At 44.3% G+C, this 13,925-nt stretch overlaps 1 protein-coding gene across 3 annotated transcripts in view; it reads right to left on the bottom strand.

The window, feature by feature from the left end:
* LOC125457270 (suppressor of tumorigenicity 14 protein-like) overlaps positions 1-13,925 on the bottom strand; it is a 132,729-nt gene that overhangs the window by 41,020 nt on the left and 77,784 nt on the right. For all 3 annotated transcript variants that reach the window (XM_048541259.2, XM_059650271.1, XM_048541260.2), the window contains 3 exons: positions 7,325-7,432; positions 6,479-6,595; positions 5,987-6,103 (listed from right to left, as the gene is read on the bottom strand). In XM_048541259.2, the coding sequence (XP_048397216.1) occupies positions 5,987-6,103; positions 6,479-6,595; positions 7,325-7,432 (342 nt within the window). The remainder of the gene's footprint in view (positions 1-5,986; positions 6,104-6,478; positions 6,596-7,324; positions 7,433-13,925) is intronic.

The raw sequence follows: 13,925 nt of genomic DNA on the forward strand, positions 1-13,925 counted from the left end.
GTGACAGTCAATCCTAATCACTTGCAGGGGATAGCTGTTTTCCTTGATGTGAATTTGCCAAGGATCTCCAGACAGCAGATCAACTGAATCTGAATACACGCAGGAGGAGAGCGCTGCCATGATTGAAGTGTGTCGGAAGGAAAAGAGCAATCATGAAAGGCCTGACAGTGTGGAAGCAGAACATTCAGCCCATCAAGTCCACGCAAAGCCTCTGAAGAACATCCAATCCAGATTCACCGCTCCCCCCCATTCCTTTCCCTGTAACACTGCATTCCCCATTGACTAATCCACCTTGCTTGCACATCCCTGGACAATTTAGCATAACCAAGCCACCTAACCTGCATATCTTTGGACTGTAAGAGAAAACCAGGGCACCCGGATGAAATCCACACAGACATGGGAAGAATTCCTCTAATTCAGGGGTGGGTGTGATGAGAGCGCAAACCAGGGGGCAACTGGAAAGGTAAGGTTCCTGTATTAAAAAAAACTTGCCTCATGAATAGATGAAGTGAAGGGTGAGCAGGAGCAAAGACAGAAACAGGGACTGCTGGGAAAGTGAACTAACATATTCGGGCAGTGGCTAAACCCAAAACACTACACATGCAGTGTCTCCCATCCCTCCTCCTCCTCTAACCAAAAAAAAGACTCTGTTTGGAGGGCCAGTAAGGTGAGCTTGTTTTTTCCTTCCTCTTTATGTCTTTTGGCAATTTAAAGCAGAGGGGATGGAAGCTAGGGCAGTTGCATGCTCCTCTTGTAGGATGTGGGAGGTAAGGGTCACTGTTAGTATCCCTTCTGATTTCACCTATGAGAAGTGCACCCAATTCCAGCTCCTCACAGACTGCGTTAGGGAACTGGAGCTGGAGCTGGTTAAACTGCAGAGCATTCGGGAAGCTGAACGGGTGATAGAGAGGAGTTATAGGGAGGTATTTACACCCAGGATAAAGGTAGCTGGGTGACGATCAGGAGAGGGAAAGGGAACAGATAAACAGTGCAGGGATCCCCTGTGGCCGTTCCCCTCAATAATTATACCGTTTGTATACAAGGGAGGAAACGTAGCAGGGGAAAGCCAACAGCAGCCAGGTCTCTGGCACTGAGCCTGGCTCCGTGGCTCTGAGGGGAATGTGGGAGAATAGAACAGCGACAGTGCTAGGAGATTCAATGATTAGGGGAACAGACAGGAGATTCTGTGGTCATGAACGAGATGGTATGTTGCCTCCCCGGTGCCAGGGTCAGGGATGTCTCAGATTAAGTCTACAGGATTTTTAAGGGGGGAGGGTGAGCAGCCAGAAGTCGTGGTATACATCAGTACCAATGACATAGCAAGGAAAAGGGATGAGGACCTGAAAAGTGAATATCGGGAGCTAGGTTGGAAGCTAAAAGCCAGGATGAGTAAAGTAGTAATCTCACGATTACTACCGGTGCCACGGGCTGGTGAGGCTAGGAATAGAAAGCGAGTGCAGGTGAACATGTGGCTACAGAGCTGGTGTTGGAGGGAGGGCTTCAGATATGTGGATCATTGGGATACCTTCTGGGGAAAGTGGGACCAGTACAGGAAGGACGGGTTGCACCTGAACTGGAGGGGCACCAATATCTTGGGCGGGAGGTTTGCTAGAGTTCTTTGGGAGGGTTGAAACTAGTTTGGCAGGGGGATAGGAACCAGACCTACGGATCAGAGGATGGGGTATCTGGTGTACAAGCAGATAGAGCAAGCAGAGAGTCTATGAGGAAGGACAGACAGTTGATAGGGCAAAGGTTCAGTCAGTGTGATAGATTGAAGTGTATCTATTTTAACGCAAGAAGTGTCAGGAATAAGGGTGATGAACTTACAGCATGGTTCAGTGCTTGGATTTACAATGTGTGGCCATAAAGGAAACTTGGATATTACAGGGGCAGGAATGGTTGTTGCATGTTCTGGGTTTAGATGTTTCAAAAGCAATAGGGAAGGCAGTAAAAGAGATGGGGGAGTGGCATTGCTAATCAGGGATGTTATCACAACTGCAGAATGGGAGGTCCTGGAGGACATTTTGTCTACTGAGTCAGTATGGACGGAAATCAGAAACAGGAAAGGAGCAGTCACTTTATTGGGAGTTTTCTGTAGACCCTCCCAGTAGCAACAGAGACACTGACGAACAGATTGGGAGACAGATTTTGGAAAGGTGCAGAAGTAAAAGGGTTCTTGCCATGGATGACTTCAACTTCCCTAATATTGAATGGAAGCTCCTAACTGCAAATAGTTTGGATGGTGCAGATTTTGTCAGGTGTGTCCAGGATGGGTTTCTGACTCAATATGTTCATATGCCAACAAGAGGGGAGGCCTTATTGGATTTGGTGCTTGGCAACAAACTAGGCCGGGTGTCAGATCTCTTGGTGAGAGATCATTTCGGTGATGGTGATCACAACTCCCTGACCTTTGCTATAGTCATGGAGAGGGACAGACGCAGACAGTATGGGAAAGTATTTAACTGGGGGAGGGGGAATTACAATGCTATTAGGCAGGAACTGCAAAGCATAAATTGGGAGCAGATGTTCTCAGAGAAATGCACGATGGAAATGTGGACATTGTTTTGGAAGCACTTGCTACAAATACTGAATAGGTTTGTCACACTGAGGCAAGGAAAGGATGGTAAGATGAAGGAACCTTGGATGATAAGACATCTAGGTAAGAGGAAGAAGGAAGCTTACTTATGGTTGAGGAAGCAAGGATCTAGACAGTTACAGGGTAGCCAGGAAGGAACTGAAGAATAGACTAAGGAGAGCTAGAAGGGGCACGAAAAAGCTTTGGAATGTAGGATGAAGGAAAAGCCCAAGGCATTCTATACTTACGTGAAGATGGTCAGAGTGAGGATAGTGGAGGGAACTCATGCCTGGAAGTGGAGGAGGTATGGAAGGTCCTTAATGAGACTTTGCTTCAGTATTCACCAGTAGAGGGACCTTGATGTTTGTGAGGACAGCATAAAGCAGGCTGATATGCTTGAACAGGTTGACGTTAGGAAGGAGGATGTGCAAGGAATTTTGAAATACATGAGGATAGATAAGACCCCAGGGCCAGATGGGGTATACCCAGGGCTACAATGGGAAGTGAGGGAAGAGATTGCTGTGCCTTTGGCGATGTTCTTTGCTTCCTCACTGTCTACTGGAGTAGTACCAGATGATTGGAAGGTTGCAAATGTTATTCCCTTGTTCAAGAAAGGAAATAGGGATAATCCTGGGAATTGCAGACTAGTCGGTCTTACTTCTGTGGTGGGCAAATTATTGGACAGGGTTCTGAGACACAGTATTTATGATTATTTGGAAAAGCACAGTTTGATTAGAAATAGTCAGCATGGCTTTGTGAGGAGCAAGTCATGCCTCACAAGCCTTACTGAATTCTCTGATGGTGCGACATAACACATTGTTGAAGGTAGAGCAGTGGATGTGGTGTATATGGATTTCAGCAAGGCATTCGATAAGGTTCCCCATGGTAGGCTCATTCAGAAAGTAAGGAGACATGGGATTCAGGGGAATTTAGCTGTCCGGATACAGAATTAGCTGTGCAATAGAAGACAGAGAGTGTCAGTAGATGGAAAGTATTCAGCCTGGAGCTCAGTGACCAGTGGTGGTCGGCAGGGATCTGTTCTGGGACCTCTACTCTTTGTGATCTTCATCAATGACTTGGATAAGGAAGTGGAAGTGGAAAGATGAGTTAGTAAGTTTGCCAAAGACATGAAGGTTGGTGGAGTTGTGGACAGTGTGGAGGGCAGTTGTAGGTTGCAACGGGACATTGGCAGGATGTAGAACTGGGCAAAGAAGTGGCAGATGAAATTCAACCAGGAAAAGTGTGAAGTGATTCATTTTGGAAGATTGAATTTGAATGCAGAATTCTGGGTTAACGGCAAGATTCTTGGCAGTGTGGAGGAACAGAGGGATCTTGGTGTCCATATTCATATATCTCTCAAAGTTGCCACCCAAGTTGATAGGGTTGGTAAGAAGGCGAATGGTGTGTTGTCTTTCATTGGCAGAGGGATTGAACTTAAGAGCAACGAGGTTACACTGCAGCTCTATAAGACCCTGGTTAGACGCTTGGAATACTGTGTTCAGTTCTGGTCGCCTCATTTTCCGAAGGATGTGGAAGCTTTAAAGAGCATGCGAGGAGATTTACCAGAATGCTGCCTGGATTGGAGGGTGGGTCTTATGAGGAAAGGTTGAGGGAGCGAGACCTTTTGGCATTGGAACGAAGAAGGATGAAAGAAAACTTGATAGAGGTGTACAAGATAATGAGAGGCATAGATAGAGTGGATAGCCAGAGGCTTTCACCCAGGGTGGAAATAACTATCACAACGGGGCATAATTTTAAGGTGATTGGAGGAATGTATAGAGGAGATGTCAGAGGTAGGTTCTTTACACAGAGAGTGGTGGAACTGCCAGCAGTGGTGATAGGATCAGATACATTAGAGACATTTAAGCAACTCTTGGATACGCATATGGCTGATAGCAAAATGAAGGGTATGCAGGTTATGTTGATCTTAGAATAGGGTAATAGGTCGGCACAACATCGTGGGCTGAAGGGCGAGTGCTGTACTGTTCCATGTTCTATGTTCCACTCAGTCACCTGAGGGTGGAATCAAACCTGGGTCCCTGGTGCTGTGAGGCAGGAATGTTAACCACTGAGCCACGATGTTGCCCACAGTCACACCATCTTTAGCTTTCACTTGATGTCACAATTCAGTACAAGAGTAACAAGGAAGTTCAAGAGGAGCACAAGACTGCGCACTATCCTCCAGAGCTTCTGTCAGACCAGATGGCTGCATTTCCTCTGGTCCTATTACACACAAGGTCACCTCCTCCAGGAGCCTCAGGATGGATGGGTGGACCCTCACCAACTGGTGATCTGTCTCACCTGTGTGTTATGGGCAATCTTCTGGAAGGGAGGGGAAGGAGTCTCAGCAACAGTATGACATTGTCCCTGAAGTCTAATGCTGGCAACATTGGGAGATATGTTTGGTTGAGGTAGAGTATGAGTATCAGAAAGTTTGGCGTGCCAGGGAGTGCTGCTGGCTGAGTGAATGGTACATAGTACACTGAGTAGAGTGAATCATTATTGATGTGATGACCATGAGATGCACCATGAGGATGCAGTCACTCACCTTGACTGCCCTAATGAGGTCACTATTTTCTGGCTGTTTCTTGATGGCTTCTTTCCTACCCAAGGAAACACTGTTGCCTTCCTGGAGGCCACCTTGGCGAACAGAGTATTAATGTAGTGGGACTAATCCAGGAGTCTTGTTGTAGCATCCTTGCAGTGTTTTATAATAATTTTCCATAAGCCATGATTTCATATATACTGCTTTCCTTTAACAGAATGGGCCTTTAAGAGGAACAGGGTGGTGAGAGTACCTGGTCACAGAACAGCACCGTCTGGGCCCTGCTGTTTGTACAGGCTGAGGGCAACATGATAAACAGCCAACTAGCTTGTGAAGTGTTCAGTCTCTTCCCACCAGCAGTCAAATGAAGCAGTGAGATAAAAATCTGCCCAGCCTGATTTTGAATTGGTGGGAATGTTATGAGTCACAATTCCTACTCAGTGCAGAAGAAACTGTAGCCTGTAGTATTTTCTTAATACGTTAGTGAAACATTAACAGAACAGGGAAGTAGCCACTAATAGTAACTAGATGTAAAAGATACCATGTCACCTTGTTTCTTTTTTATTAGGTATTACATAGGGCAAGTGTTGTGAAAAGAGATGCTTCCATGTATGTCAAAATACTATTAAAGGTACAAAAAAGAAGTTAGTGAAGTTATTTTTATCCACTTAATACTCAGCAGATTGTGTGAAGTTGTTAACGTGCTTGCATACAGGGCAAAACTGACATTTTTAATGCATGCATAAAATACTTTCTGGCATCCAATAATCATGTAACTGCTTATTCTTCCCTTCTTCTAATATCTTAAGCCCCAGATCAAAAAGTGCTGTTAGGTCAAAAGTGCCCTCCCCTGCTCTTCTACTTACCACAATTGGATTCATCACTATGGTCCAAACAATCCATTACACCATCACATTCTGCATTGGGTTTGGCAATGCATTTTTCGTTGGCACACTTGTAAGTGTTGGTTGTGCACTTGATATCTAACAAATACAAAAGCACAGATAAACAGGATTAATAGCGCTGTGGTCTGAAGATACTGAGTTCTAATAGTGAAATTCAAACAAACAACTTTACTGCCGATCAGTAAGGGTCCATTTTTGGTACTGTTAGTCAATATTCCTTTGAGGTTTTATTTGTGGCAGACTCTGTCCATTTAGAACAATTAAGGTATGTACTAAAATATTAAATAGGCTATGTGTGAAAATACATTTGGGGTTCATCTGCTAATATTGACATAAATATTTTCTAAAAATTTAAACGACGTATCTATAGCCAATGAAACACTTTTAAAGTGTGATCACTATTGCTGGAAACATGACAGCTGACTTCAGTAGGTCAAAGCAAATTGTACCTACCTGTTTTTTCACAGTCATTCTCATCACTGCCATCAGGACAGTCAACATTTCCATCACATATGGTACCAATGGACAAACAGTTATTCTTCTGGCAGCTGAAGAACCCAGCTGGGCAATCTGGAAGTGGGACAGAAAAGATGCAATAATTTCTCATGAAATATTTGTTAAACAAATTGAAGACACTTCAATTGTTACATTAATTTCAAAAGAATGTGACAGAACATCCAATGCTGAACTTGACATCTTCAGTTTGAAACCATTTTGCAAACTTAAATCTGAATTAATAGGCTGCAATGCTGATTTACAGAAGACTGAACCAGAAATTTAACGAGTTATTTCAATTAAACCTCCACAATCAGTTACCACATCAACTACTCTGACACCTCAGTTGGTTGAACTGTTGAGATGCTAGATTAATTTGGCAAATATCCTGTTGTGAGGTACTGAACCAAGCAAAAGAAGCTCTGGGATTGGGATTGCATGGGAAAATCTAATTGCAATAGGAACGGTAACAGGAATGCCATGGTTGAGGACTGCATTCCCAAATGAGGAAGGTTAGAAAAAGTCATTGATTTTCCTCCTGATTGCTACCAAACTGTGTTACATATATCTGGTGAGAAGCGGACTAAGTTGACTCTGTTGCAAACCCCTCCCTTTTACACTTTTAAGGCTCGAATTGCCAGTTAAAAATAGCTATGAGAAGAAAATACAGAAGTGCACTGCTTAAGGAACCATGCTTATCATTTAGACAATAGCTTCCGAAGAAAATGTTTCAGATACTTTGGAAAAGGCTAAAACTAATTTTATTCTATTCGTTGTTCTATAATCAAAATACAAGTTTCTTACCACAGTTACTTTCATCACTCATATCTTCACAGTCATCAACTCCATCACAGACCCAGATTAAGGGCTTACACATATTATTATGACACTTAAACTGTTCTGCTGTGCACACTAGAAATGGATCAAATAAAGAAAGAATTAGATGAACACAACATTCAGCAGCAAAACTTTGCTTCTTATGGCTATGTCCTGCTGTGTATAAAGGAAAACAGCTTCACTATAACTAGTTATCTAGATACTGTTCTACGTGGACAGAAGTGTAGACATATGATTTCTTAATTTTGAACTAGAATTTAACAGACCACTTAGATGTTTATTTTTCTTAAAATATAGGGCCACAACATACCTCAAATTTGAGAAGGGTCACAATCAAGCATCTGACAACAGGGTTCATCGAAAAAAATTAGGACATGAAATGAGGCAATTTGACAATGCTGACGAAAGACATATTCACAGAAGCAACAGAATAAAAGTAATTGTGTACAAAAACAAAGTTGCTGGAAAAGGTCAGCAGGTGTGGCAGCATCTGTGAAGGAGAAAACAGAGGTAATGTTTTGTGTCCAGAGACACTTCCACAGTGCTGACCAGGGTGTCCCGGAGGGAACAGTCCCTGTCATCAGACGCCATTTCTGCCACCTCCAGCAAGATGCAACCACCAGGCACATATTCCCCTCCCCTCTCTTGCCCAGCTTCCACAGGGACCGTTCCCTCCGGGACACCCTGGTCCACACTTCCTTCACACCCAACACCTCCCCACAGCCCTACGCACCTTCCCCTGTGACTGGGGAAGGTGCAACACCTGCCCATTTACCTCCTCCCTCCCCAGTATCCAAGGGCCCAAACATACCTTCCAGGTGAAGCAACACTTCACCTGCACTTCCCAGAATCTAGTCTACTGCATTCGCTGCTCACAATGTGGTCTCCTCAACATTGGGGAAATGGAACATAAATTTGGCAGCCGCTTTGCAGAACATCTACATTCTACTTGCAAAGAAGACCCTGAACTACCCGTTGCCTGCCACTTCAATGCACCACCCTGCTCCCTGGCTAACATCTGGCTTGCTACAGTGTTCCAGTGAAGCCCAACTCAAGCTGGAGGAACAACACCTCATTTTCCACTTGGGGACCCTGCAGCCCTCTGGACTCAATATTCAGTTCAATAATTTTAGGGCCTAAACTGTCCGATGTCCCGGCCCCCACCCGACACACCAGGTCTTGTTACCACATAGCCTGCCATTACACACTCTTGTTGTTAGCCACTCACAGTCCTCATTAACAACTAATAACCCTCCCAGCCCGATTGTTAGCAACTCCTCTGTCTGTCCCACTGTCTTTCTCTCTGTTTGGGCTCAATCCTATCGTTTACTCCCTACCCCACCCACCTCCCTACTTTCTGCATATAAACTGACGTTTTCCCAGTCACCATCAGTTCTGAGGAAGTGTCACCGGACCCGAAACATTAACTCTGTTTACTCCTTCACAGATGCTGCCAGACCTGCTGAGCTTTTCCAGCAACTTTGTTTTTGTTCCTGATTTACAGCATCCGCAGTTCTTTTGGCTTTTAAAAAGAAATGTATGATTTGGAATTGAAAAAAAAATTGAAAATGGCAAATTCCAGAAGTTAAGTAGTTTGTTCTGGCTATCTGTTGGTATGCTGGACAAGTCTGAACTCAGAATGAAACCGAACTGAATAGGTCTTAAGTTAAAATTTTGCAATTGGGGGTTACAGCTGTGGCTTAATCACTAAACATGTTCAGGTGAGCTGCCAATGTTCTTTAACAAAGGTTTATTACACAAAGAGAAAACAAAACAAAGTTTAACATATAAGTCAGTTTTAAAATGTTCTTTGTATAAACAGCAAAACAAAGTTGCAAACTGTTGTCCAACCACATCTTTTATACTCAATTCCAGAGAAATATTACTCCTGTCTCAGCTCTTAACTGACACTTACCATTTATCCTTTTCAGACTGCTGAGACAAATTCAGAACTCTTTTTCACTTCTGCTATCCTGAATCCCATCACATCTTGTAGCCTAAATCTCTTCTCAGTTCGGATAACTGGGAAGCTTCTACATCAATTCTCTCACCAGGGAGACTTCATAAAGTAAAGGCTTCTGATAGGGTGAAAACTGTTCTCCTTGAGTAAAAGCAGATTCTTTCACTAGGAGGAATCTCTTCTTCTAAACTAAACTCCTGATTTTTCTCCAGTTAAAAATAAACTAGTGGTCGATGGCTTGTTTTTGCTGTCTAGTATAAAATCAGCAAAGCAAAATTTCCATCAATTAATATCACACGGATTCAGCTTGGCACTTGACTGAATTACACGCTTTCTTGGAAATGATGTATTTAGTTCTGTGTTCCAAATGAATTTCTGAACTCTTAAAACAAAACTACCTTCTACCTTTCCGCCTCTTCTACGAACTTGTCTGCAACTTTGATAATGACAATTACATCCTCCTTGTCATTTGTCAAACATCTAATTTGATATCATCAAAAAAATTTCAAGGCTATATCTTCCAAATTTATAGAACGTATAGAACATTGAACAGTACAGCATAGGAACGGGCTTTTTGGTCGAACAAGCCTGTGCTGGCCATGATACCATTCTGGAACTAATCCTGTCTGCCTGCACATTCTATTCTCTTGCCTGTTCTTGTGTCTGTATAAATGCCTCTTAAGTGTTGTTATTGTATTTGCTTCTACCTCCTTCCCTGGCAATATGTTCCAGGCATCAACTTCCCTCTACTTAAAAATAATCCACACTCATCTCCTTTAAATTTCCCCCTCTTGCCTTAAATCTATGACCCCTAGTATTTGATATTTCTACCCTGGGAAAAAGGCTCCAACTATCCACGCCTCTCATAATTTTATATACTTCTATTACTTCTCAGGTTACCCCTCAGCCTCCAATGCTCTCGTGAAAACAATCCAACTCTCTACATAGCTTATGCATTCCAAACCAGCAACATCCTGGTAAACCTCTTCTGCACCCTCTCCAAAACTTCCACATTTTCCTTATAGTGTAGCAACCAGAACTGCACATAGTACTCCAAGTGCAGCCAGGCCAAAGTCTTACACAGTTAAGACATGACATGCAAAGTTTTATACTCAGTACCCCCACCAATGAAGGCAGTCAGGCTGTATGCCTTCTGTTGTGATTATGATGAGGTCAGCCGTTGAGGACCAGGTTAACAGCCCAATCAGGGAGCCCGGGCTGACAGATACAAACAGAAGTGTCAGAGGTTCTGTCACTCTGAGAGCTGGCTCTGAGGAAGCCGGACCAGGGTCTGGTATTATGCACGTGTAAATAAAGGGTGGCTTAGTGATGGAATATTAGCCTCTGTATAGTTACTGCACCTTCCATAACAGCTTATCCACTTGTGTTTCCACTCAGGGAGCTATGGGTTTGGGCCCCAAGATCCCTTTGTATATCAATGCCCCTAAGGGTCTGGGCAGTATGAATAGAAATAAAGAAGTCTATAGGTAGCAAAGGCATGAATGTGGGCTTCAGCCAAAAGTGACCTGAAGCAGGAGAGCAGTCAGACGACATATGACAATGAGAAGTCATACGTTTTGGTAATAAAATGAATATGTGGTTGGAATTTCATCAAATACAACACCATTTTTGTGAGTGATAATGGGAACTGCAGATGCTGGAGAATCCAAGATAACAAAATGTGAGGCTGGATGAACACAGCAGGCCAAGCAGCATCTCAGAAGCACAAAAGCTGACGTTTCGGGCCTAGACCCTTCTTCAGAGAGGGGGATGGGGAGAGGGTTCTGGAATAAATAGGGAGAGAGGGGGAGACGGACCGAAGGTGGAGAGAAAAGAAGATAGGTGGAGAGGAGAGTATAGGTGGGGAGCTAGGGAGGGGATAGGTCAGTCCAGGGAAGACGGACAGGTCAAGGAGGTGGGATGAGGTTAGTAGGTAGATGGGGGTGCGGCTTGGGGTGGGAGGAAGGGATGGGTGAGAGGAAGAACAGGTTAGGGAGGCAGAGACAGGCTGGGCTGGTTTTGGGATGCAGTGGGTGGAGGGGAAGAGCTGGCCTGGTTGTGTGGTGCAGTGGGGGGAGGGGACGAACTGGGCTGGTTAGGGATGCAGTGGGGGAAGGGGAGATTTTGAAGCTGGTGAAGTCCACATTGATACCATTGGGCTGCAGGGTTCCCAAGCTGAATATGAGTTGCTGTTCCTGCAACCTTCAGGTGGCATCATTGTGGCACTGCAGGAGGCCCATGATAGACATGTCATCTAAAGAATGGGAGGGGGAGTGGAAATGGTTTGCGACTGGGAGGTGCAGTTGTTTATTGCGAACCGACTGCACCTCCCAGTCGCAAACCATTTCCACTCGCCCTCCCATTCTTTAGATGACATGTCCATCATGGGCCCCCTGCAGTGCCACAATGATGCCACCTGAAGGTTGCAGGAACAGCAACTCATATTCCGCTTGGGAACCCTGCAGCCCAATGGTATCAATGTGGACTTCACCAGCTTCAAAATCTCCCCTTCCCCCACCGCATCCCAAAACCAGCCCAGTTCGTCCCCTCCCCCCACTGCACCACACAACCAGCCTAGCTCTTCTCCTCCACCCACTGCATCCCAAAACCAGTCCAACCTGTCTCTGCCTCCCTAACCTGTTCTTCCTCTCACCCATCCCTTCCTCCCACCCCAAGCCGCACCTCCATCTCCTACCTACTAACCTCATCCCACCTCCTTGACCTGTCCGTCTTCCCTGGACTGACCTATCCCCTCCCTACCTCCCCACCTATACTCTCCTCTCCACCTATCTTCTTTTCTCTTCACCTTAGGTCCGCCTCCCCCTCTCTCCCTATTTGTTCCAGAGCCCTCACCCCATCCCCCTCTCTGATGAAGGGTCTAGGCCCGAAACGTCAGCTTTTGTGCTCCTGAGATGCTGCTGGGCCTGCTGTGTTCATCCAGCCTCACATTTTATTACCATTTTTGTGAGTGATCTCTTTTCAGTATCAAAAAGTAGAGAGGAATTAAATCAGTAGCTAGGGAATGAAGTTTGTGACAGGGATATAAGGCAATGACTTTGGGCTTCCTGATATTTAATTGTGGGATAAAGCAACAAGAAGACGAACAGTATTTTGAATTTCATGAATGAGCAGACATTGCAAAAATAATTGTATACTTTACAAGCTGTTGATTCAATTATGGTTACAGTACTATGTGCATGCATGTGTTCCTTTTTATAGTAAAGGGTACTAATAAAAATAATAGACTCACCAGGATTATTACCAGGCTGAGAAACTGAAGGAAACAGAAAACACGCTGAGAATGTTTTCAGCAGTGAAGAAAGGTTCTAATAGTAGCTTTAACATAGAAAATGAGCTTTGTTTTATATAGATTTATTTTAGATATGGAGTGTTACTGAAAATTGTCAAAGTGATCAGAGAAGTTGGGGGAAATTCCTTTACTCAAAGAATTGTTGGAGCATAGATGACTTCACTACAAGGAAGATGGTGCAGAGACCAAAACAAATTTTAAGGGTCAGTTCAAATAAACACTTAAACTAGAGGAAAGGCGTGTAACTATGGGGAGAGAGTGGAAGAGGAAAGTTAGCTACTTTCCAAGTTGGTAATATATTCCGTTAAGTGGACGCAGAACTTCAGTTATAAAATTCAGTTCAGGTCTCTCATTTGCTGTGATGTTTTGGCCTTACAGTGAGCATATTTTGTTGTCAGCAGGTTCCCTTTCTCACCAACAAATCTGCCTTCCAGCTAGACAGGGAACACTTTAAAACAGGGTTAACATCCTGTAGCTCCCAGAGAGGTCATGGGGCGAGGTTAGGTGATTTGGAGGATCTGACCCTCATTTGCAGAGAGGAGTCTGATTCCCAATCACAGAATCAATTGGAGGTATGATTTTTAGGAAGAAAGTAAGCTTGCGAGACAGAGGGAAAGCACTCATGCGCCTCCTGGCCTTTAGACCACAGCATGAAGGTGCCTACATAACCCCTGAAGCTGTCTTTACTTCCCTTGAGCTGCCAGATTTTCCAACAGATGGAAAATCCAGCCAGCCAGAGTTAAATCTGTAAAACAAGTTAAATACAACACTGCCAAGTTTGTTAAATGATTTGCAGTTGACACTAAGATGAGTGGTACAGCAAAGTGTGCAGAAGACACTGCAAGTCTGCAGAGGGATATAGATAGTCTAAGTGAGTGGGCAAAGGTCTGGCAGATGGAGTACAATGTTGATAAGTGTGAGGTCATCCATTCAGCTAGTTCGCTGAATAATTTTAAGGCAAGGCTGGATAAATTTTTGATCAGTAAAGGAATTAACGGTTATGGCGAGTGAGCGGGTAAGTGGAGCTGAGTTTGAAAAGGATCAGCCATGATCTTATTAAATGGCGGGGCAGACTCGAGGGGCCAGATGGCCTACTCCTGCTCCTAGTTCTTATGTCCTTAGGCTTATGTTCTTATTTCAACAGGCACGCGTGTGTTGGCTGTCTGTCTGTGCTCCCACCATCATTAAACCAGGAAAGGAGCGAGGTATAGAATGACAGAACTCCTACAGTGCGGAAGCAGGCCATTTGGTACATCTCTCCAAAGAGCATCCCACCCAGACCCAACCTCCCTGCACCC

Source organism: Stegostoma tigrinum, chromosome 12 (genome assembly GCF_030684315.1).
Source record: "Stegostoma tigrinum isolate sSteTig4 chromosome 12, sSteTig4.hap1, whole genome shotgun sequence".
In the NCBI taxonomy this organism is placed as follows: Eukaryota; Metazoa; Chordata; class Chondrichthyes; order Orectolobiformes; family Stegostomatidae; genus Stegostoma; species Stegostoma tigrinum.